The following is a 26,960-nucleotide window of genomic DNA, read 5'->3' on the forward strand; positions in this document are numbered from 1 at the left end:
AGGTTGGCTTAAAGATGTTTGCAGTCCTCATAGCCAGCCATGGCCTAGCTTCATGTTTCTTCCTTGAGAATCCTGCTCGACTCGATTAATCTGACGAGAAAACAATTTTCGGCACGGGACCTCGCAGACGGGCTACTACTGTTGTATCGTCTTCGTGACTTTCGGATGATTCTTCGCAATTCAGTGTCTGAAAAAAGCAAGTTTTAGATGTTATAAATAATTTAAAGTACATTATATTATGGTGCTACTACTGCTACTAGTGCGATAACTAGCACAATACGTGCCTATGTCGAAAATTTTAAGCGCTGTACAATACACGTGCGAAAAGGTAGGTAATTCGAATTTGTATTGTTATGTACTATTACAAATGACATACTACTTTACATTACTATAATATTGCTCCATCACGTATTAACAATTTAACAACCATAGGAAAACTCATTCAATTGTTTAGTGCCTGTGTGTAGGTACCTATATAGTTTTCTCGGGCGAAAATATTCAAATTAAAACTGGTTGTCCAATGACTGTGACGGCTGATATGCATGTTAGCTACTCCTCATAAACTGACCTTGTTTTCTGAGACTACGGAAAGTTTTCTCCTGGACAGTGCACTGGCAGCTCGTAGTCTCTTCACTTCCGCCCCCGCGGTTAGTCCTCCGCCCGCGCCACCGCTCTCGTTTGACTTTTTAGACAGGCTCGAGTTCCGTCGCCTCCTCAGGCCGGTTTCCTCGTTGATGCTGGCTGACTTCCTTGCCTGTGAAAATTTTAGGGTCTCATCCAGAGATGTACAAAATGGTTTTAAAAAAGCATTTAAATACAAAATGCAAAATACTTTTCAGATTTACTATTTCAAATGCAAAATACCAAATAGTTTTGCGTTTTGTATTTCAAATGCTAAATGCAAAATAGGTATTTTCAAAATACTTTTTCTAAATAAAATACCTTTTGAGCAAATCTCAGATATTTTTATTTATTTTAGGTATTTATCAAGAGAAATAGAGACCCTGCGCTAAGCGGACCCTGGCGCTAAGCGGACCCTGGCGCTAGGCCGGGAAAACGCTAGGTTGAAGAAGATCATGAGAAATAGAGACACAATGCCGAGCCGAACAAAAACGTCTAATATCATGGCATGGCACCTTATGCATGACATTTTGGTCATATTTATCAGTACGCGTATCAATAAATTCTGTTATGGTATTAATAATAGTCCGTCGGTTCCTGTCTCTGCGGCCCTGACCACCGGCAGCTTGGGCCCTGCCCCGCTGCTGGCGGCACCCTAGGTTAGGTTTTTTATAATGTGTTTATAATATTTTTTTATATTATTTTTGTAAGTGTTTTTATATTTTAATTTTATATACATATTGTAAAAAACCAACCTAATAGTTAGGGAGGCGAATAGGGGAATTTTCGGCAATACTCGAGCGTGGCAGTTTAAGATATGAGAGATACCTTAGACCTAATAGAACAACCTTGTAAAGTATTTAGCTCTATATGTAGTGACGCGCGCCTAGGATAGACGATCAGATTAGTAAAAAAAAATGGATAGTCTGAAATACTCGAGCGCGTCAGATTAAGATATTGGGGGTTGATTTTAGTGTTTAAAGACTAAATTTAACTAATCTGACGATAAGTCCTTGACGCCGCCGAGATATAGGGTCGCGAACTTGTAAAAAAAAAACGTTAATCCGGCATTCTCAAGCGCGATTTTTTTTTATTTTATTTTGAAGAATATAATCTAAAACTAACTAAAAATACAAAATCTGCCGGTTTCCGCATGACCGGAAGTGTGGAGGAGCCATTTCGTCTTCCTAAGAACGCGTTGCGGCATATAAGTCGCGAACGATACATTTTACAAAAAAAAAGTTTAAATAAACAAAAAAGGTAATTTTATTTTACACAAAAAAGGTCTCTTTATATTTTTGTCCAAATAAAAAGCGCGGCCACGGAATTTTTTGAACCAAAAAACCTTTTTCGGTCAGATTAAGAGAACCCACCAACATTTTTGTCAGATTAAAAAAATATGCTTTCAGGATACCGAGATAAACCTCCCCTATGAAAATCTGACGCGCTCGAGTATTTCAAAAAAACTTTTTTTTTTTTGCATTTTCAAAAATTCATCGTAACTTATCGTCACGCCGAAATCGTCAGTTTTTTTAAAAGAAGCTTCCTTGGGGCCTACTTAACACCCCTTCCGAAAATCTGACGCGCTCGAGTAAATTTTTTTTTTTGCATTTTTGACTACTTTATATGCCTACCCCCACCACGCAAACCGGCAGATTAGTATACCGTTGTTATCAGAGGCACTCGGGGCATACGTAGTATGAATATCTGACGCGCTCGAGAATGCCCAAGTAACTGTTTTTTTTAACATTTTTGAAAAACCGTACACGCCAAACCCACCGCTAAAATGGTTTTTGCCATACGAGCTTTTCTTTTCGAAATCATTTTATCTTTCGATTTTGATAGGTCTCGACGGCGCCGTTGAATTACGCCATTTAGCTACCTCGCCTCCCTAACTATAAGAAGATAAATAAATAAAGGAAATAATACTCACTTAAAATAATGTAAAAAACTAGACTAACGAAAAGAGAGCCATGGCTCCATTTTGTGACTTGTGTGGCCATATATTTCGGTTGATTGTGCATCTAGTTCTTATTTTATTATTATTACACTTTTCTTTTATTAATAACAACTGGACTGGTATTGTTAAAAAGTGAAAAAAACATCAGTTTTTATTTATTACGCTTTTTAACAATACCAGGGGGCCGATTTTTGAATTTCGATCGCTTGATTTCGTCACTCGAAAATCGGTGGAAAACGGCGAGATGCTGATTTTTGAAATACGAGCGATATAAATTGTGAATTTAGTGGTATTGACCACTAGTTTTTGATTCTATTAGTAGAATTTACATGCCTAGTAGTGGAGATATTACTGAACGAAATACACGAAATCGAGCGGTCGAATTTCAAAAATCGGCCTCCTGGCGCTGGCGCCAGGCGCTAGCAGGCGCCTCTATCGGTCAAATTCGGCAATACAAGCGTCATTCGTTCATTTCATTTTGTTTGACTGGTAATGTTGGCTAAACTTAATCACAAAGTATTTTGCATTTTGAAATGAATATTAAAAATGCAAAATACGTCTCGAAAAGTATTTCAAATAAAATACAAAATGGTTTTTAGTAAAAGGCATTTAAATGCAAAATACAAAATAGGTATTTTGCATTTTGTATTTGCATTTTAAATAGAAGTATTTCAAATAAATCGCATCTCTGGTCTCATCAAGTATTTAATACCATTGGAGGCAAGGGTCTTCTTCTAGATTCAAGGAGAAATAAACAGAGCTCAAAGAGTAGCCAGATATTACTGGCAGTAGACAGACTTGCTTGCTTGCTTGTAGAATGGCAGCTGGAGCAGCAATACTCTTGTGTTACGACCGCGATGTAGTTCGAGAAAGTCTCAAGGCCTATGTCCAGCATCGACTGAGATGATAATCAAAAACAAACCTGCCGTGCAGTGTTCTCGCGGATAATCTGATCAGCACGGCGTAGACGCACGAGGGCCGCCCATATATGGTGCAGCGATGTACCTTAAAAGTCGTTGCGGGATAACGCGAACATGTTTGGGTAACCACGTAACCTGTAGGACAATGGAGGAAGGATGTACCTGTCGCTCGGCCATGCGCTGCTGAGCGTGCCTTGCGGCGTTCTGCCGGATGATCTGATCAGCACGCCGTCGGAGCACGAGTGCCGCCTCCTTGTGGTGGAGTAACGCGCCGTATAGATCGTTGCGGGACAATGCGAATAAGTTCGAGTAGCCACGTGACCTGTTAGATTATGGAGTAAAAATCTTCTATTTCAGATCTTATTATTTTATTTAAATTGTCAAAAAGGTCTTAGACGATAGATGGCTAAATAGAGTTCAAGTGTAGTGAAAAGTTTTTGTTAAAGTTAAGTTTTATTCGCATCAATGTGTCAGTATATTTTATTTAAATAAAACTGGCGCCCAACATGGGGCCAGTAAGAAAGAAGCACAATATTGCTATTTTTGTGCTATTATTTGTATTAAGTATTTCTAAACGTTTCAGAACCTAAAATTGTTCGCCATTATAAACCAGAACTGCCCAAAACTTACCTGACTGTAGCTGTTCGACGTCTCATTCCATCAATGCCGAGTAAACTGATCTCTCCGAAAACACAACCTTCGCCGAGTGTAGCCAGTACTTCGTTTTCATCTGGTGACATTACCTGTTTTCAAACATATAAAATGACAATTGACGCAGAACCGCTAGGTATATGTTAATATTGAAGCCACCACTCAAGGCACCTTATACATGGTATACAAGATAATCTATAATTTGCGCTAGTTAGTGAGAAGGAGACAAAATCAGAGATACTCACGTAGCACTGTCCAGATTTGATAATATACATCTGGTGGCCGACATCCCCACGACGCACGATCACGTCTCCAGGCAAGAAGGACACGGGTCGCAGCTTCAAAACTAGGTCACGCAGTAGAGAATCCGAACAGTCACGGAATAGTTCCACCTGTTTCAATTTATTGTTCATGAAATACTTCTTATTTATTCGTAGTTTTTTATACATCTAACTTCTATAATCTCCCCTTATTTGTCCAAGTATAATTCGTTAATAGGCTAGGTACCATACTGTAAAAATTTAGAGGTTGATTTCTGCGAGAAGGTACGGTATTTCATTGAGTTTTAGATCCCATCACCCAACATTTTAAAAAACAAAATGAAAATAAAGGTCGCGGACGCCTACATAACACATGGCATCCCTAAAAAAAACATTACAAGGGAAGAAAGAGCGCTCCAAACAAGGTGAAAGGGAAAAAAGGAAAAGAGCAGAAACCAAAACCCCAAGCCCGTCTACCACAGCACACAGTGATCAGAACGGAAACAAACGTAAGATAAAAAGGACAAACGTAGAACAAGACCCTCGAGACAGTTCCAGTACTTCCAGTACCAGGGCTTGCTCAAGATCACCTACCCCAAAACGAACACCCAGTCCTGAAGTTGCTAGTGGCTCGATAACAAAACGAGATGCATTTCAAATCATGCGGGAAAGAGCATATTCACTCTCAGACAAAAATACCTGGCAAAGTTAAACAACATGGAACATTAGGAAGAACAACAAACAAATCTACAAAAAACATAAATCATAACACAACAATTGTTACAATACAACACAACAATGTACATAGCAACAATCAAAAGTGGAACAAATCACAGCAACAAAATAATGTCACAACAACAAATAAACTCCCCAATCCGGCTGGTCCCCGTGGGGTTTTAGACCAACACCCTCACCCTTCATCTAAGGATAAACAAAAGTTAAAAATCTGCACCTACAATGTGAGATCACTCTCCACCACAGAACGACTGATAGAACTACTCCAAGCAATCAAGAACATAGACTTCGACATAATCGGACTTAGTGAAGTCAGAAAAATCGGTAACAAGATTGAGGAGCTACAAGAATACATTTTCTGCTACATAGGAGAAACCTGCGGTCACCACGGTGTAGGATTTTTAATTAAAAAAATCTACAAACAAAACATAATCAGCTTTGACGGACTGTCAGAAAGAATAGCAACATTACAACTTAAATTTGGAGACAAAGTTATAACCCTAATACAAGCATACGCCCCTACCATAAAAGCTAGTGAGGAGGAAATGTGCACATTTTATAACGATCTCCGAAAGGCACAAGACTCACAACAGCAAACAGTTATAGTAATGGGCGACTTCAATGCCAAGATAGGACAACCACAAAGACATGAAAATCTAGTTCTAGGTAGTTTTGGATATGGCAAACGCAATGATAGAGGAAATACACTAATCCAATACGCCTATGAACAGAAATTATCTGTTATGAACACATATTTCAAAAAGAAACCTAGCCGTCGATGGACATGGGAAGCGCCAAATGGCAAAACTAGAAACGAAATTGACTTTATCTTGTGCGATAATCCTAAATGTATAACAAATATAGAAGTCTTGAATCAAATATCTTATCCATCTGACCATAGACTGGTGAGATCAACTGTCATACTACAAACACCAAAAAAGTCCAGAAGATCCTATAAATCCTCACCAATATCACTTAAAACAAATGAAGAAAGAGTCATGTACATAACAAACTTAAAAGATAAATTGCAAAAGGAAATGATACAAGATTATCATAACATACAGAGTTACTACAACAAATTGGAAAATATAATAACAAACAGTCTAAAAACCAGCAACAGTGTGAAGAATGAACCTCAAATACTAAAGAAATCAACAATTAACCTTATAAACAGCCGCACACAACTAATTCGAACTCCAAACAAAACAAAAGAAATGAAAGAAGAACTAAAAGCATTATTTAAACTATGTAACAAAGCTATAAAGAAAGACTACAATGAGCATAGGAAGAAAATTATTGAAAATAACCTACAAAAATACAGAAGCAGCAAAAAGGCTCAAAAAGAACTAACTACAAATAAAGAATGGATACAAAAACTCAAAAAAGGACAGACTGAAACCAAGACAAGAGAAGACATAATAAATGTAGCTACAAAATTTTATAAGGAACTTTATAGTGATTACCCGGATATTACAAACTATGAAGAAGATGATTCCTTGGGAAATATTCTAAGCAGTGACTTGCAATCAATAAGTGAACAAGAAGTATGTACACATATCAAAAAGCTAAAAACGGAAAAAAGTCCCGGACCCGATAACATAAGTAATGAAGTGCTAAAAATAGGTGCACCACTATTGCTTCCTTACCTGACGCATCTGTTCAATGCGATACTTAGAGCAGAACAAGTTCCCAAACAGTGGTGTATATCAGATATAGTTCTTCTCTATAAGAAAGGAGACCCACTGGACATTGGCAATTATAGGCCAATCAGCTTGCTGTCTAGCATATACAAACTCTTCACATCAATATTGCTAAACCGCATAACACAGCAAATAGACAAAAACCAACCAGTTGAGCAAGCTGGATTCCGCGCTGGATACTCTACTATAGACCATATACATACGCTGCAACAAATTTTTGAAAAATACTACGAGTTCAGGCTTCCGCTGTATGTAGCCTTCGTTGACTATAAGAAGGCCTTCGATAGCATAACACATCAGTCCATCTGGAAAGCACTTACATCCTGCGGAGTGGACAATGCCTACATAAACATAATCAGAAACATTTACAATCAAAGCGTCAGCAGAGTAAGGCTGGAAAAAACTGGAGAGGAAATACCAATAAGAAAGGGAGTAAGACAAGGAGACCCCTTATCACCTAAACTTTTCATAGCTGTACTTGAAGAAATCTTCAAAAAAATGAACTGGAGTAACCAAGGACTGTGGATACGGGGCAAATATCTCAGCCATCTCAGATTTGCAGATGACATTGTCATCTTCGCTGAGTCATCAAATAAACTGGAAGAAATGATGCAATCTCTGGCAAATGAGAGCATGCGCGTTGGACTGTACATAAACATAGAAAAGACCAAAGTGATGACCAACTCTAAAGCACGGATAATAAAAGTAGATGGAAACGAAGTGGAATACGTAAACGATTATATTTATCTAGGCAAACAGGTGTCCTTCAACAAAAAACATAATGAAGAAGAAGTCGACAGACGAATAAACAACACATGGAAAAAATACTGGTCTCAAAAAGAAGTACTTAAAGGCGACTACCATCCAAATTTAAAAAAGATAATAATGGACACTTGCATACTACCTTGCCTGACATATGGTTGTCAAACATGGACATACACAAGTACAATAAAAAATAAAATTTCCACATGTCAGCATGCCATGGAAAGGAGTATGTTGAAGCTAAGACGAATACATAAAGTCAGAAATGAAGAGATCAGGAAAAAAACCAAGCTTGTGGACGCCCTAAAACAGACACTGCGTCAAAAATGGCAATGGGCTGGCCATGTGTCAAGATACACGGACAAAAGGTGGACTAAAATTGTGACTGAATGGACAGGACCACCAGGAAAAAGATATAAGGGTAGGCCACAAAAGCGCTGGTCAGACGACATAGTTGAAGTAGTTGAAAAAACGGGAAAAAATTGGATGAAACTAGCTACAGACAGAGAACAATGGAAGGGACTCGAGGAGGCTTTTACCCAACAGGGATCAGTGAAATGAAGTAATAAAACAACATAATAAAATAAACAAAAATTATATTATATAAAAAAAAAAAAAAAAAACTGCTATATTACAAACTGTACACTTTTCGCTGAAATAAATAAAGCTGTAATAATAATAATAAAATATTTAAAAAAGGTAGTTAAACAAAGCAGTACCTTGCTCAACGTTGACATGTGCACTTCTAGAGCAACATCTTGTTTCATGTTGTGCGGCAGTGTATTCAATATGTTTGACTCGTCTATAAACAGAAACATTACGAGTATAATGAGTAATTTACACATATTTCATAATTTAAATATTCAAATTTCAAAATTGGGCGCCACCAGAAACAATCTATTAATTGCTTTTGCTTCTAGAGTAGTTACTTATGTAGTTCGACTAGTTTGTAATTAGAATATATACCCTATTTTACGTGTAAAAATGTAGTTTTTAGAACAATCCAGTTCCAGTTAAGTTCAGACCAGGTCAGCAAAATATTGTTTGTAATTGAGTTCTTATCAATCCCCAAGCTCAAATACATATAAATAATTTCTCACCGAAGCAACGTTGTTCGTTCCACGTGTAGTTGAACCAGCAAGTCACACGCTGCTGAAGAGACGCGGGCATGTTCAGCTTTCGCAGGTATCGGGTGCACCCATCCACCCTCTTACGGTAATCCGTCTGAAATCAAAAATATATGGTATGTAACTATTTATTTTGATACTAATCTATACTGGATCAACCAAATCTTGTCAGTAGTAACAGGCGGCAAATTTGAAAAATCGCGGGTTAGCAACACTGTGTTCGAATAATTCCAAAATCGCGTGTCATCTGTGTGTTATCTGTGGAATGTGGATTGTGAATGACAGCCATCATCTTATTGTTTACATTCTGAATCGTTTCTATTTCAAGAGAAATTTCTGCTGTCACCATTAAATACCAAGATTATGCATGACCTCAAGCAAAGCTAAGGTGCCTACAATGTACAATCATGCTCGTTGACGGTAAACATTACTAAAATTTAATTTTCATTTTAATTCACTCGAACTGACGTATGAAGGGCGGAAAAATAAACACGTTTTGGTTCGATGTACATTGCTGCTTTTCTTAGCGCAATTCTGCTCTTTGAGTGTTACATGGTGTTACCCTACTTTAATTTGTAGTACATTGCTACTGACAAGATTTGCTTGACGCACTATACTTAATTTTTTCGTTTCGTTTTATAAAGAATAGAAATTTAAAAAATTAGATAAGATAAAAAAAAGATTAAAGGTTTTTATTCGTGACGATCACAAAAAATTTACACCACAACAAATAGTTAATAGAAATAAATGTGTAACTCACCCGAGCTCTAGTAGCGGTGGCAATGATGTCTCGGATCTGGCCAATGAGCAGCGCGAATACAAACACACCCATCAGCCAAGCAACAGTCATGAACATGTATTCTCCAGGGTTCTCCGGCTTCGGATTCTTTCCTGAAAAGTTAAAGTAGGTATGTCTTATTATCAAACTCCCGAAACTTTCTCCTCATTAGGCAAGTAATATGTTAGTTTTTTCTTTATTAAAATTGCATAGAAAAGTGTTCAGATTGCATGGTGTGAAGGACAAAAATATAAACAGCAAAATATAAGTCATCAATGGTGGCTTAGGGCCATTTTGCACATAAAGAAAAAGCTATACATAGTAAGCTAGTCAGAGGTCCCAAGCTTCCCACGCAGCAGGAAGGTTCACGAGAGCTTTAAGCGTCTCCGTAACGTTATACCGTGGATTTCGATGGAGATCATTGAAATAGTAAATGGATCAGAGCCAGAAAACGAAGTTTAGAAGTAAATTAGAAGATCGGATTGGGAACACTATTAACACTATTAATTACTGTAAACAGAGAAAGGAAAGGTGTTAAAAGAAGTAATCCAAGGTAAAACACTACATTACCCCAAAAAACTCGGGAAAAAAACTTTGACGTGGTCTTTGACACGGAAAAAGTTTTTTTTTGCATGTAACTCATACTAATCATATTTACCTATAGAGGTGGCAGTTTTGGTGGCGAAGTAGAAGCACCGAATGTAAGCATTGCCCTGCCCGTCATACACCCAGTTGTTGATGCCGAGGCCCTCGTAGGCGCTCATGGTGTAGTACGCGCATGCGTTCAGGTGGATCAGGTAAAATATGTACACCAGAGTCTTGCCGATGCGGACCTAGTGAAAACAAATACCTAATTAAGTTTATCTTAATTTCAATACCAGTGTGAGAAATGAAAAATAAAGTACCTATCTTTTATTTGGGAGTAAAGGTGTACAAATTTGAAGCCAGATATGAAGGGCTTTTGCCACTTATTTAGAATAGAACAGAATATAATAAAAATAGTGTATTCGCAAATTCACTCATTTCAAATATTAAGTTTCTAAGTATACCTTTGAGTCTCAAGACCGCCCCCGATATTTTCACTTGTAATAAAATGAAAAATTGTGAAAATTGCAGATTTTGCAAGTATAAAAGTATATTTTGTGTTGTTACTAACCACATAAGGTGACGACAGCACTCTGTCGACAGCTATATTAAATTCCCAGAAGGTTTGCAGTTTCAGCAGCCGAGGAAAGCGCAAGATGACCATGTGCGTCCCAAAGTAGAAGTACAGGAAGTCCAGCGGAGTAAGGGAGATTATGTCGAACTGAAATATAGAAGCAGATTTCAATGATAATAACTCCCTTTATACATTTAGGTACAAACATCTTAAAACTTTTATCAGTAACGCAAACAGGTATTCAAGACTGCATTTGATATTCCCAGTACGGCAGTGTGAAAATAGTAGCAGTTGTTGCCCATTAAAGGTGATGATGGAGTTAAATGAACGTAAGAGTTAGTCTTGAGCAACCTACCGCAAACATTTCAGGAGATTACATAATACCTTGACTTCTAGCTCAGCAATTCAGTGAAAGAATAATAGTAGTAGTAATATTCTTTATTGTGCACGATTAAAACAATTATGAATTACATTATAATTAACATAACGAGCTATACAACAACAGAATACGCACCTTATATTGTATTTTCTTCCTATAATTCCTCCTAGTCTCCCCAGGATCATCTACCCAGAACCCTTCATGGAGATACATGAGCCTGGGCTTGATAAACGCCACGTCCAGCAAGTAGACCAGGTCGCAGAAATAGTCGGCCATCATCCAGTGGACGGTGTTCTCTTTGGTTTGGTAAGGGAATGTGGCTCGTAGGACGATGCACCAGGCGTTGTAGCAGTAGCAGAATGTTACCAGGAGAAGCCATGTGATGTAGAGCCGTCCTGGGGACATTTGATCGGTCAAATTGGACATTATTATATAATAAAGTCAATCTCTTTTTGACTGATGGTGACTTTGCAATTGGTGTCCTTGACATGTCATTTAGTGGACAGATCCCGTGTGATAAGAAAGTGTTTAATGTCCAAACATTGGGGAGTATCTTAATCCTGGGAATGCAGAAGTAGATACGACTCAGAAGCATATGTTTAGTTGTTGACTAAAAATAAGTATGACATTTTCGCACTTGTAAGCCAATCTTGAATTCCTTAGATAACGCAACCAAGGTTTATGGCTGAAAACCATTATAAATAGTAAGAAAATCCTGCTTTGATTGTCCATAGCCTTTACCTTGAGGATCGATAGTGACGAAGGGATCGCAGCAGTCTGGCAGCCTGAAGAAGCCCTTGCATTTCTTAGCGCGGGACGGGGAGGATGGCACCGGACTTTGAGGACTTTCTACGGCAGGCGCCTTCTTCTCTGGATGATTCCTGAATTTGTTACACATTAAAAAAGTTTAAATTATAAAACAATTAGGTTTTACCGTATAACTTAAAATGCAGGTTTTACTGTTATTTTATATAAAAATAAATATCCGAAACGCAGCATTTCGCTTCAGAATTTTCCTGATCTTTTTATTTCAAATACGGGAAAGCATTCTTACAGTACCTATACTATCTAGTATTTTTTTTACAATCTCTGTCATTATCATTCAACATTAGATATGCTAATAGCTGCATAAAGCCCAGTGTAATGGAGTACATAAGAATCGATTTTTCTAACGGGTTGTTAGATGCTTAATCTATACCTGTAAGTATGTAGGCAAAGATCAGTAAGTTAACTACAAGTTAGTTAATAGTGCTACCTATAGACTATTGATAGAAAAAATAGTAGTTCCTACCATTTAGGAGGTTCTCCAATAATATCTGAACGCTCGAGTTCCTTCAACTCAGTCTCGTCGTCTTCGAAGATGACGGTGTTGCCCTTGTACTCGTGCGGGGGACTTGATGGGAACAGGCGGAGTATCTTTGGTGGCAATAGAATTCTGAAATAGTTATTTGTACAACAAGAGATCAAAGTTTGATATTTCTTCGAGTGCTTATTTTGAGTCCCGTGCAAGCTAAAGATTAAGACACGAGCGTAGCGAGTGAATCTAATTTAGAATCTTGAGCGTAGTAAGGGACTCAAAAGCGCACGAGATGTAAATAACTTTGATCTCGTGTAGTTCACAAAACTTTTCACCTCAGCAGTGACAACATATTAGAGAACCCGAAAAATGTATTCCTTCTTCATCACTTACCTCTATTCACTCATGTTTTCTTAAGATATACCAACAATTAAGTTTTCACCTCAGCAGCTCGAACAAGGGTACTTTGCTACTTAAAAACAGTGAGCAAAATCGCATTTTGCTCACTGTTTTTAAGTAGCAAAGTACCCTTGTTCGAGCTGCTGAGGTGAAAATATTTTTTTATTGTATGTCAAAGTTAACCGAAGAGAAACAAACCAACATGCTTTTTTGTAACAATAAGTGTTTAACAAATTTTATTTAGCACTCCTACATCCTTGTTATAGACTTATCACGTAACAAACAATCAAACTTACCCTTTGCATTGAGCGTTCAAATCCTGAATCTCTGTCTTATTTTCCTTGTTAGAATTTGTGTGTGTAACGCTGAAAACGACCACAACTGATTATTCTTAATTAAATAATGATATTAAGCTTATTTTCACCGCGATCTAGATTTCCTTTGTCGGTATTCCGTTTTTAGTAGTGAAGACTTGAACCATGTTATTGGTACGAGTACATAACCATTCATAAAAGTTAAGGATGACTCACGCTAGTGACGCTAAAACGGTCCGCGTCCGGGCCATGGCGTCGACACTTCAGTTTTCTATACATCATTACGTGATCACCGATCACCCGTCATCGAAAACGAAGTGTCGGAAGCCTCGGCCCGGACCCGGACCGATCTAAAGTGAGTCATCCGTTAATTTATCGTAATCTCAACTTACGGCACATGAGCTGGGGAAGCATCAGGGGTGCACCACGAGCCATATGGCTTGGGCGGACCCACATGGTTCTGAACTGCCTTCGTGGGCTCAGAGGGGTGCACCGTGTGCTGAAAAAAGACATACAATTAGATAAAATGGCATATAACTATTTGAGTATCCATAACTCGGTAAATGGAAGCCCCATCCTGCGGAGGGAAAGCTCATAGATTTCCGATGATTGTATGTTGTCGTTTTTTTTTTGTTTTTCATTGACTTAGTTCCCTCACTATGCAATGTGCACACAGTCAATAGAGGTATATGATGTGAAATTGTAGCTATACGATTAAATAAATGAATGTAATAAAAGGTAAGAAGCCAATTCAGCAATGGTTTTTTGAGATTTCGAACCTATATTAAGTACTACAGCGGCGGCATTACATTGACGCAGCTCTTAGTACATTTTGATTGCAACCATATGACTTAAGTATTCTGACACATATTTATCACTGAAAGTTTCTCTGTACCCCGCCGTTCCCGTCCGCAGCTTTGAATAAGTACCCAATACACCATTACTCGCTAAAAAAAGTTGTGATTGGTCATTAAAAGTTTTGATTGGCTGAAATAAAAATTCTATATGTTTAACCTCTTGCGCGGCTGCCTCTGTGGGATTTTTAACAAGCTTTTATTAGGTCGAACTGTATGTAACTATGTAATGGAATCTTGCAAGTTAAATTTGATCCACTTCCCGGTTTCCGATTGAGCTGAAACTTTGCATACATATGTAAGTCGGGTGACAATGCAATATTATGGTACCATCGAGCAGATCTGATGATGGAGACAGGAGGTGGCCATAGGAACTCTGTGATGAAACAACGCAACCTAATTGTGTTAGGGGTTATTAGAATTGTCTCGATGAGTAAATGTTGTCTGTCGTAAGAAAAGTACAGTCAGCGATAAAAGCTTGTACTAAAAATGAATTTTTTGCCAAAAACTTATTTATTTGAGCTCTAGCCAGACTTCTATTGTTATTTTAGTTCGTTGATTAATGATTACACCAGCTCTCAGGAAATAGGTAGTTGTCAAGAGAGGTCTGAATCTATTCTCAAGTCAACAAATTAGGCCAATGTTATTCAGATTCTTTCAAATACAATATACTTAGGCGACATTTCCTCGCTATATCGCTATATAGTGACGAATGCAGCAAAATGTACAACAAGGTACCAAAAAGATAAAGGATATAAATACATACAAAATTTATAGGAAAAACATACATATATTACACAAAAAGGAATGGGGAAAATACACTAAAAATTGGAAAGAATTAGAAAAATATAAAGCAACTATACAATAGAAATATTGACAAATTAAACCGCCAAATCAGATAACCATAGCTTCTTTAACGTCTCCTTGAACGACGTAACCGATTGTGCCTGCCTGAGCGAAACAGGCAGCTCATTCCACAGCTTCACTGGACGCACTGCGAAGGACTTGTTGTATCCTCGACATTTGTGAGGAGGGATGGCAAGTGATAAATTCGCGCTCGAACGCAGACGGTGGCCACTGCCTTCAGCTTACTTCTTTAGGCCGAAAATGAATCTTATACAGACATTCTGTAAGCGCTCTAACTTGTCCAGGAGTTCTTCTGTCATGTCCAGATTCACAGCGTCGCCGTAGTCGAGTAAAGGCAGTAACAGAGACCGAGTCAGCATGACTTTGGTATCAAGTGGAAGAAAGTTCTGAAGGCGCCTTAAAGAATGGAGAGATCCAAACAGCTTTTTGCTCAATTCTGTGACATGAGGCGCCCAGGAAAGTGTCTGATCCATGGTGAACCCTAGATTTTTAAACATTGGGTGAGAAAGGAATTGGTGTACCATCAAAGAAAATTCTAGGTGCCACCTGCTCAGACAATATGGAGATGTAATGAGGACTTCCCAAAACGATCGCCTGCGACTTGTTGGCGTTGACTTTTAAACCGAAAGATGAAGCCCACAAACAAACGGAATCTAAATCGGCGTTAATTTGGCTTACGAGGGAATCGAAATCATCAAGGTTGGCAGCTGAATAAATTTGCAGATCGTGTGCGTAAAGGTGGTAAGAAGATTTTAATGACTTTTTAATGTTATTTATAAAAATGGAGAAAAGCAATGGAGAGAGAATACCCCCCTGAGGGACGCCAGAAGAAAGTTCACACCAATCAGAAAGATTATCATCAACTCGAACCCTCTATGTATATCCATATAGTCGTAGAGTATGATACAACCTTTGTGTATTCCATATTCCGCAGAATAGATAGATAAGCACAGGCCATTTATTGTTAACGGCCGTATACTAACGGGCTTAAACGACTAATAACTGTAGCAATTAATATCGTCGTAAACCGGTCAAAGCCTCGCTGCAGGGGCTCTATAGTCTAGTGCCCACTAAACGTCCTTCTTACTACAGGGTGCCTTTATTCTTAGTTCGCTCTAATAAGACAATTAAACCAGACCGCTTAGCATCTGATGTGTTGTCGCGCGCGACTCCATATGTCAATTGAGTCATCAAGGGCGACTTAAGGATGACCCACCACGCTAGACCGGGCCGCAGTGTCCGACATACGAGGGTGAATTGAAAAGTTTTGAGCCTAACCTTTATAATAAAGACTTTTTTTAACAATTTTATTTTTCTACATAGTCTCCAAAACTATCTATACACTCGTATCATTTTCTATGACGGCTGATCGGTGATCACGTGATGCTAAAGCCATAGAAGTTGTAGGAAATGCTAGGAATCTAAAACGCACACTGTATTTATAATGTAGTTGTACTTATGAGCCTTATACACCTTATATGGTTATAATACATGAGTAGCGAGTAGGTACTTCGATATAAATACTAAACGGCCGCGACGACCTAATTTTACGACGTTTTTATTGAAGTCGTAAACAATAGAATTATTAGTATTCCACCCCACTATGGCTGTTAGCTGTCCCTTTTAGCCGATTGATTTCAGACACCTATAGGCAAGCGTGCTGACGTTTAGTGCCCGTATATTTATATCATAATTCCACCCTAAAACATTATATAAACAAACGCAATGTTTGAAAAAGAATAAACCCGACTACATGAAGGTCAGACGTACTCGTAGAAACGTCTTGACGTGTCGTTGACGGACGTACATTGGAAAATACAGTACCGTAAAACGGGGTGAGTAGGTTTCGCGGGGAGAGGTGGGTTATGAATGGGGAGGGGGGGGGGGGTTTGAGAGGGGAGTGAGAAGGGATTTTAAGGCTACTGCTACACAAATAATGTATTCCAATTTAAAATGGAGCTAGAGTAATACGCATAATAAAAAAACAACGATCCAACAATCTTCCAAAATCACCTTTGTATGAAAACCCCTCCCACCCCAAATACGAGGCACTACGGGGTGAGGTGGGTTTTCCTCTTTATCGTCAAAGTTATGAAATGGAACTACCCAAAATAAAATAAAAACTAAAATACAAACGTCCGGAACACTTATAATATACACCATTCAGTTTTCATATGTAAAAATAAAATGTTATCGAGGTTTGAATTTCAGTTTTGACCCTACTCACCCCATTTTACTACGTATTTAGACGGGGGAAGAAAAAAAATTCCTTGCATTATCCTACAGTTTCGAAAGCTTTTTCTAATCAATATATGTCAACAAGGGTTTACGATTTACAAACATCGAGCTGCAAAAGTTGCAGGAACAGTCGGACATATTATAAATGAATTAATTCATAACGTGTTCATGCAATTATGTGGCGGGGTATGCCAACCCAAATACCTACCTACATGCCTATTATTATGCTAACATATTATCTTAGTCGCTATAGAACAGCTTGCAATCGATATCATGACATACTTACATGACGTATAATTATTTTCTACCTCTTTTAGGATTCCAAATCTCAATTGAATATTTACAGGATCACTCGCGCGTGTCTGTGTGCACGTCTCGTCTGTCCGTCTGTCACGGCGAAAATTTCTTAGAAAACATACTTTATTAAGGATCTAGTCAACGACAGATAGGGACAGATGATGCCAGCCAGCACGTTTTTTTTTCAGGAACACTGTTTGAAATAATTGCTTGCATCTACAAAAACTACTAGCTCTGTACCAGTACCAGGTTGTTTAGCGGTCATAAAGCGTCGGTACTTAATGAAGAATTGTTTGCGCCCGCAAAGGGAAAGCACTTAGCGGCACTCGGTATTCAAATCACACGGAGGCTAATTCGAACGCCCTTGAGGCGCCGATTGAAACGCGCCAGTGAGCTGGTGTTCATACATATACATAACTAATAACAGTGACTACTTTTTTAGCTGGCTCATGGCTGTAGAATGGAAAAAGTACCCATTTTGCGAGTGTTCATGCAGTTATTGACCACCACCCACGATACCGCGTAAAATACACCATTACACACACGTATACTGCCGTATCTTTCTCCTCCACCCGTTATTTTTTTCTCCTGTCTTCCAGCCAGCCAACCGGGAACTCAGATTTATGGAAACTAGAAATAGGAGGAAAATTTATGGTTTTATTTAGGTAACGTAGGAACCTCGTGTGTCAGCCAAAGGTTTTTTGTAATTGATTTTTTATGAGGTTTTACAAATCGGCGTTTTTTTAATAGTGAATTTATTTCGGGGTGAATCACAAGAAGGCACCTAAACAGTACAACTGTCTTACAACTGCATCTTCAACTTAATTTAAAGTTTTGTCATCCCATTATACAGTACGTAACTATTACCTACCTTAAAGTCTTTTAGTTTTTGAAAATAATTAAAAGAGAAGAAATACCTACTAGTAGTTTCCACTCGCTTTTTTACGGGAGTTTTGCGGGAGAAAGTTGATTGACCCGTTGCTTAACAAATGACGTCTGGCCAAACGAATACCTAATGTCAGCTACAACGCCAATACGGGACCTCCCATCAATCATTTGTTTACCATGACAGTGTTGGCCAAACACCGTAATGAAGTGAATTAGCCCAAAGCCTAATAGACCATTACCTCAGAGTGATTAATTGCTAATTACTTAGTTCATTTACTCGAAAAACAGTATTCAATAATGTAAGTATGTATCATGTTTAGTGGAAGATTAGACAGTCTTAAGTCATTCATTCATATTAACGTCATGGAGGTTAAAATAATGAAACAGAACCTCCTCCTTCTATGAAATTGAAGTCTGTTAAAAAGCGGGGTGAAGAGAAATTTCAGCCAAATAAAGACTTGACGAAATCGATAAATATGCAGCAATTTTTCGAGGAACGTTTTGAAATTTTATAGTTATGGTGGTTTGCGTATTGACTTAATAGTACCTAACTCATGCATTTACTCGAAGAAAACACCATTACGTAAAGTGGAACTGCTGATGAAGATCATAAAAGAAGGGCTTGTTAAACGGTTTTGTAAGAGCGGTCATTATTTTGTTAAAGCTATAGGTAAATATTTTTTTTACCAATGCAAGTATGAGATTTGTGTATCACACTTTGTATAGTTAATAAGCGTGAGATCCGTCGTTTGGGGCCATGCATCTGCTGCAAATGATGCAAATCACTTACTCGCGTTCCTAATTGCTTTCCATTTGTTTGTTAAAAATTGTAAATTCCCCGCTTTAAAACAATTTTAATATGCCAGAGTCTTACGGATGATCTCTTTCCGTCGATATTACACTCTTACCAGTACCTAACCATCAGTCGTTCGAGGTTATATCCGTCTTTTGGGGCAATGTGACCGACAACTCCATGATCCTTCGCAAGCAGGTGGTGGTCTCGCTTTTACAATGAGCTCTTCCAAGAGTTCCAAGGATAGACGCGTTGGTTCAAATTTGAAGTATCTTTCGCCATCACCACATCACGAAGGCGTCAATCCGATCACAAATTTCATTCGATCAACTTCAACAAGGCCCTCATTATTTCGGCGTTAAGTTACTGGAAACGAATTATTCGACAATATGTCTGATGACCATGACCTAATTATTATTTGGCGTGTGATTCGGTGTCCATGTTCGTTAATTGGCTGCGGTTAATTTTGACATTCTATAGGCATATTGTCAGGGACACGGTTGTCGAGCCCGGAAAATGATAATTTTTATTGAGTTATTAACTTTTATACAGTTAGCATACCTACTAAAATCATAAAGCAAGTAATAATTTTGGTAGAGGATTATTTTCTCCATACAAAATAAGCGAAGTTTACGAATGTTTACCATGTGGAAAATTTTGCAAATTTTGAAAACTTTCCATCGGTGCATCAGTAAGGTAAAACATTTTGAGAAACTTTTTTTTTAATTTAACTTAAAAATATATATTTTCTCTTATTAGCAATGTATCTTATACCTACTTAAGATAGGTACATATTTTTAATGATTATATGTATTAAATCTTTTTGCTCTAACTATAATCGATGCAAACTAAGCGTAAATTCTTGTTTTTTTAACCGACTTCAAAAAAAGGAGGAGGTTATTATCAATTCCACTGTATTTTTACGGGTTTAATTCTACAGTCTGATTTGGAAAATAGTAGATTGAGATTTGACAAATACCTAGTCCTAGGTAATAATTTGAATTAGGTAGCTACCTTTACTTTACCGTTGTTTCATTGATGTCCAGTGAATTCAGTAGGTAATTCTGGTAATTCATTTTGGGAGGAAAGGTAAATTGAGTCGGTAGATTCATGAACCTATAATATTACGGACGGAGTTTCGCTTACAACACAACTGTGATTCCAACATCCACCAGTTTCATAGTATTTACGCGTGACACACACACATTGACTGCCCACATCCACCAGTTTGCCGTCAGACGAATCGAAACGTCATTGAAGTAAACATGTCGAAGAAAAATATAAAATATGCCGGCATGCGTAGTTAAATCCTGCTAGAATTGTACCGATCGAAAGAAAAAAAGTCACGGAATAACTTTTCATACTTAAGATTATCAATTAGTACGTAAAATCACGATAATTTGTTGTTTATAAATTATCAAACTGCAAAACAGGAGTGTGACCAGTAACATGAATAGGGTAATTTCCCGAAAGTAGGGTAATTGATACCCTTCTTATTAAATCATTATGTATTAAGAGATCATTTAGGTAAATGGTTAAATTATTGATTGTGCATTTCAAACTAGGTCGGTATGGTAATTTCCCGATACTAAGGAGATTAGACGCTTACATGCATGTTTGATAGTTAACGTTTGTTTGTTATGTATTATAATTTTTTTGTTGAAGAAAACCAGATATGTATGTTTCAAGTTAAATGTATAAATTTAAAAAACATGACGAACTGATTTCATTACGATGCTAAATATCATTAGGTATTGAAAATAATGTTTGCACAAAGTAATTGTGCAATATTGCACATTTTCAAGACCTATAAAATCAGATACGTACACACCTTTTTTATTGTCTAACGTAAAACTGTCCTAATTTTTTTATTTGAAAACAAGGACGATATTAAAAATAATTGTTTCACCATTAGGGGAGAATTTGTGTTACATGGTAACACTCGTCTACACGCACACATTCAAACCGTCCGCCATTGCAATGTCACAGTTTGTCTTAGGTGACAGTCCGTCCGTAATATTCTAGGTCCATGGGTAGATTATCATAGTAGGGATGGTAGAGCTTTTCCTTTATAGTGTTTGTATCTCAGAGCCAAGAGCCAAACACATCGTCTAAAGTCTAAAAAAATCCTACGTGAGTATAAGTCCCTATTATGTATAAACCTAAATCCTCTTGATTATTTTTTATATGGACAGACGGACTCTTCTTATTTATTTATTTTTCGTATGGCTTTATCACAGTCATTGGATACAAAAGTATAGAGAATATAATAACAACTACTCAGGTATTTAAGCAGCCGCGTCTTCAGTCAGGTTATAGAAGTCATTCACATGGCCTCTATGTATTTTGGTGGGATGTTCCAGCACTATGTTTTCGATGGTTTGGTCTGGGCGTCCTCACTCGCAGACAGGAGACAATTTTATTACTAAATTGCTTACAGCTTATACCGGGTAATAAATAACTCGGGACCAAAATATAGCGAAAACATACACAATGGTTACCCTTACCTACCTTTATTGAATACCGTAATCAATCAACTCCAATATATTTATCTTTTTCAAATTCAAACAAAAACGTTTTACATGAAATGGTTTAAGTCTCCTCAGAGAATACTTACCACATCAACTTTTAATTCCATTTTTTTCGCTAGTAACCAAAAAACGCACAGTTAATTTAACCAGTCAACTTTTTAAAAAGTATTTATACTTTGCACATTTGTCTATGACAAAAGATTCGAAAAAAGTTTTAATGGTAGATTTTCCCGCGTATTTCCGCACGTGCGGTCCGGCCGGAAGTTTTCGTGCCACTGTTTTATTCGATTGAAACTTGAAGCTAGTTTCATTCGGCCAACACAACAACAGGCGTGGACCGCCTGTTGAATCGAATTAAGTGGAAAGTAAATTTTATTGCTCAATAAATACCTACCAGTGTCACTTTCAGATAGGGTTGGAAAACGATTTACTCTGAGAAATATCTACTTCGAAACGAAGTGGATTTCAATGAAAATCTGTACCTAGGTGTAGGTATCGGCTTTTCGTCTTCAGCATTATTTAGCACTTGTTACTTTACGTTTTGAAATTTAACGGTAGGGATCTGCTTTGGGAGTTTACAGTGGAGTAAACTCCACTAAACATTGAACATTGCAAATCTTGTGACATCCCGAAAATAAGCAATGGTTTTACTTAGTTCCATATCTGCTCTCTAAGTGTCTCTGATAGGATTGTAGACATAGTTTTAGGGTTCCGTACCAAAAATGTACAAAAGGAACCCTTATGGTGACTGTCCGTCCGTCTGTCTGCCACATTGCTAAATATCTCGAGAACTGCTTAAGTTGCGATTTGAAATTTGGAATAGTTGTGAAGAAGGCGAGGCATTGATCGAGTTATTTTTTAAATTTATTTATATTAACTATGGAAAATGCCCAATATGAATAGAGGGAAAATTTTAAAACTCTAGTTATACTTACTAGGTCAAGTATGTATATTCAATTGGTACTTAAACGTATAGGTACGTTTATACCACTTTAGACACCTGTAAACAGTTCGCCTATTAACCCTTTAATTGGCAATGTACGAGGGGCGTTCAAAATATTCTCGGTATTGATATCTTACGACCTCTTCTAAAAGTTCTTTCGTTACTGGCCGCTAAGGTTTATTCATTGACATTAAAAAAAAGTATAATTCGAACCGAGATAGTCTTTTGTTTTTCTGCAATTGCTGAACAAACATGAACATCATGTGCGAATTGACAATGTTAACTAAATTAGAACATCGATGCGTGATAAAATTCTTGACAAAACAGGGTAAAAATCAAAAAACCATAAAAGAGGAAATGGATTGTGTTTACCGTGAGTCTGCTCCTTCTTTATCTACCATTCAAAAGTGGTCAAGCGAGTTTAAACGCGGAAGGGAGAGTATTGAAGATGACCCTAGACCTGGCCGGCCTGTAGTAGCTACTTCACAAGAAAATATTGATAAAGTGGAAAAACTTATATTGGAAGATGGTCGAGTGAAGGTAAAATCTATAGCACAAGTAACCAATCTCTCTATTGGTACCGTACATGATATTATACATGACCATCTTAATATGTCAAAAGTAAGTGCAAGATGGGTTCCGCGAATGCTGACTCGGCTTCAAAAAGACATGCGTGTAGCTTGTTGTTCCGATTTTATTGACCTGTGCGGTGAAAATCCTGATGAGGTGCTGCAAAGAATAGTTACTGGAGATGAAACCTGGGTTCATCATTATGACCCAGAGAGTAAACAAGAGTCCATGCAGTGGCACATTAAGGGTTCAGCTCATCCCAAGAAGTTCAAGGTCATCCCTTCAGCTGGCAAGGTCATGGCCACGATATTTTGGGATTGTGAAGGAGTATTACTAATCGATTATAAAGAAAAAGGTGTAAATATCACAGGACAGTACTACGCTAACATTCTACGTCAATTAAAGGATGTAATTAAAGAAAAGAGGCGAGGAAAGTTAACCAAAGGTATTCTGCTTCTGCATGACAACGCCCCCGTCCATACTGCTCATATTGCCAAGGCAGCTATTGTTGAATGTGGGTTTAAAACTGTTACTCACCCACCGTATAGTCCGGACTTAGCCCCCAGCGACTTCTTTTTGCTCCCCAATCTTAAAAAGGATCTGCGTGGAAATACATTTTCTGACGATGAAGCATTGAAGGCGGCAGTGGAGGAGCATTTTTACTAGGGCTCGCGGTCGAGTCCGTGTTTCGTTTACACGTTTCGAATACCCGTTTCCGAATAACACGTACACGGTTTTCTGGCCCGTTCCGCACGTTTAATTAAGAAACGTGTAATTAAGATCCGTTCCCACGGATAAACGGGTATTCGAAGGAACGGATCTTATTTACCCGTGGCTCCGGAGACGTCCTTGACGAGTAGCGAAGGAACGAACCGGCGTAGGTACTTAAGAGCTACAAATGAATAGACAAAAGATTCATGAGGAGTTTCTGTCATATTTAACCTTATTTCGTGGTTCATAGAGTCGAAATTCAATAAACGGTTTACAAAACCTTTTTCTGAGCAGGTACCTAGTTTTTGTTTGCAATGTTGCAATACGAGTAGAAAATTAGAAATACAGTAGGTATACCTACATGCTACATAATAGTATTTTATATAAGACTTCAAATACTAATACTTTATGGTTTATTATATAACTTGATAGCAATAAATATAAAGTGTTAGTAATAAAAAATAAAAGCAATAAAGAGTATAAAGAGAAGACTGTACGATAAAAACTGGCCATGCATGATCTGGTAATACATACAATATTCTTACCAATTGCACATTATTAAACAGTTCTAATAATCTGTAGATATAAGTCCTATAAGTATAATTATATTAATTATAATTAAAATTCAATCAATTGTCAATCATATTACTGATATTACCTACAATGTATGTGTGAGTTTTCTCGAATAGGTATATTTTATCGAATAAATATTCTGTCAATAAGAAATGTATATTTTTTAATCGTATTATTTTTTAACTTACGTAAGCCAGGCATCTAGATATTAAGTATTATAGTAAACCATGTAAAAATTGATAAATAAACATGACTGTGTATCTGCCGCTGCATTTGTTACAATTTCTTGTGTAGACGTGTTCACCTTATTACACCGACATAAAGCTTATAATTGGTTGTGGCAGTTCTGATAATGGTTTGGGAACCTACTTGTTTTCGGCGATATCAGACAAAAGGGTATTGGAAAACAACACGTTCTAATGAATGGAACACCAGCGGCCGGCATTTATTACCTGAACACTCGTGTGAAAGTGACCCAAGTGAACATGAATGATTACCAATTTTGAGATCTATCTTAATGTTCATAACAATATAATCGCTAGGTAACCAAGGTAGCATGGGTTTCTTATTAAGGTTCTCGCGTGAAATCCTGCGTTTCGAATGCCGCTTGTGTGTACTTTTTTTTGCGTCGTTGGCAGATTTGCTCTTTTCGCTCAGCAGTAAATTGATAATAATAAGATTTGGTGCCCTCGGGAGGGTGCCCAATACGCAGGCAGCGTTCCCGCGCTGGATTGTGATTGCAATTCTCTGCACGAGAAAGCTGCCCGCGCGGGGGTCGCCCGTTGCAAGAAGAAATAACCACGAAGTAATTCATACTTATTTTCTTAACTGTTATTTTTAACTAATATAGGTAGTATTTGTCTGCACATCTATTCTTCACGAAACTATATTACTTACACAAGTATACATGTATAAAATGTATTTCTTTGATTGAAATATAATAGGCTACATGACTAATTTTTTTTATGGTATCAATCTATCGGGTTTGTTTTTAGGATCAAATGTATATATGGGACCCATTGCATTAAAGTAACACAAAAGTCAGAAATTGTAGTCAAAGTCCGACAGTCGCAGTTCACTCGCGAAATGCCCTAAACAAAACGGCCAGAGGCCGTGACGTCATCGCCCATCTTGTAGTATGGACAAAACAAGAAAATTGCGTTTTTGTCGGTGAAATATTGCGTTTATGTATATAGTTGCTATACAATATTTTTTTGGATGAAATGTAAGGAATCTAATGGTACCCTTACTTTTATCGTTTTTGGAAGTTAAAAAAACTTAAATTTTGAAATTTTCAGGTCCTGTAATTTTGTAATTTTTCAATATTTTATTTTAATATCCACATTATTGTGATAAATTGCTCGTTTGCTATCTATTTTACTAGATTTTGTTATAAAATTCAACATGTGTCATCATCCCTATTATATTAATTATGTAATTAATAATGAATATGTTAGCTTAAAAGCAATAATAGTAAAAAAATTAAGGTTTTAATTTAAACTAGGGACGAGTAGGTTTAAAATTAAAAATAGTAGACAATATAGGATAGGGACACCTACTTCGGTTAATATATTGTATAGTTAGCTAAATATGTTATATCAACACAGTTATAAATAAATTTAAAAAAATCGTACGCCAAACGAGTTCATCTGAAGTCAACATTCAATATTAGACCTTACATACCCAGACCTAGAGCATTGATTGGGTCAACCTGTTTCGGTCCGTTCGGGCCGGTGTTAAGTACCCGTGTAAACGGAGATACGTATCTGAGAAACGTGTCTTGGGAACGTTTATTGGATACGTATCCGGATCCCGGCGGTTCTGTGTAAACCGTGTTCTTAGCACCGCCGGGCTTAAGAACACGGGTATTCGTTTCGGCGTGTAACACGGATACCGGGAGCCCTAATTTTTACACGAAAGATAAAAAATATTTTTACGAGGGATTAAAAAAAATAATTGATCGATCTTTTAAGTGTATGAACATAGGGGGGGAGTATATTGAAAAATAAAAATATCAAACTTTTCGTACTTGTTTGTTTTCATTCTCATACCGAGAATATTTTGAACACCCCTCGTAATGTAGATTCATATTAACTTTTGACCCTCCTATTGCATTTTTTTTAGATCCATTAGGACAATCGAACGTCGCGGAGGATTCAACTTACTATCTCGGCTATTTTTTGCGCTACCTGCTTAGGTAATTAATTGCTTGTATAGCACAAAAAATCATGCAGTCCGTTGTTTTTAAAACTTAAAAAGTTGGGATCTTGACAGTTCCGACCTGTGAGAAATGTTTAAATTCGTTAAATATAATTTGGAATCCTTTGATCAGACAGACTTTGCAACAGTGGAAAGTGCACAGTCACGCATAAGGTTTTAGTAGTTCTGAAATGTAGATTAGAAGTGAATAAGAAAACCTGATACCTAAGAAACTAAATAAAATCTTAATTAAACAAGTATGTCATCACACAATTACCAAGCAACATTTTTGAAGTGAAAACTTCTTTAGCGGCGCTGTGCACTTTTTGAGGTGGGGAAAAAATGTTAAACTTGAAACAGGTCACGTGACCGACAGATTCGACAGATTGAAAATTCGTAAGACGGACACGTGACCTGATCGATTGAGTTTTCAC

The 26,960-nt window shown here is 37.4% G+C and overlaps 1 protein-coding gene across 1 annotated transcript in view; it reads right to left on the minus strand.

Annotated features, from left to right (window-relative positions):
* The window catches only part of LOC134647823 (cyclic nucleotide-gated cation channel beta-3-like), a 28,021-nt gene continuing 1,061 nt past the window's right edge, over positions 1-26,960 (minus strand). Inside the window, exons 2-16 of the mRNA XM_063502149.1 lie at positions 13,455-13,561; positions 13,045-13,113; positions 12,344-12,487; positions 11,794-11,933; positions 11,188-11,447; positions 10,671-10,820; positions 10,173-10,347; positions 9,497-9,627; positions 8,710-8,833; positions 8,329-8,411; positions 4,398-4,544; positions 4,132-4,244; positions 3,664-3,823; positions 569-754; positions 1-187 (exon numbers count right to left, since the gene is read on the minus strand). Coding sequence (XP_063358219.1) covers positions 86-187; positions 569-754; positions 3,664-3,823; positions 4,132-4,244; positions 4,398-4,544; positions 8,329-8,411; positions 8,710-8,833; positions 9,497-9,627; positions 10,173-10,347; positions 10,671-10,820; positions 11,188-11,447; positions 11,794-11,933; positions 12,344-12,487; positions 13,045-13,113; positions 13,455-13,561 — 2,091 coding nt within the window. The 3' untranslated portion in view covers positions 1-85. The remainder of the gene's footprint in view (positions 188-568; positions 755-3,663; positions 3,824-4,131; positions 4,245-4,397; positions 4,545-8,328; positions 8,412-8,709; positions 8,834-9,496; positions 9,628-10,172; positions 10,348-10,670; positions 10,821-11,187; positions 11,448-11,793; positions 11,934-12,343; positions 12,488-13,044; positions 13,114-13,454; positions 13,562-26,960) is intronic.

Source organism: Cydia amplana, chromosome 5 (genome assembly GCF_948474715.1).
Source record: "Cydia amplana chromosome 5, ilCydAmpl1.1, whole genome shotgun sequence".
Lineage (NCBI taxonomy): Eukaryota > Metazoa > Arthropoda > Insecta > Lepidoptera > Tortricidae > Cydia > Cydia amplana.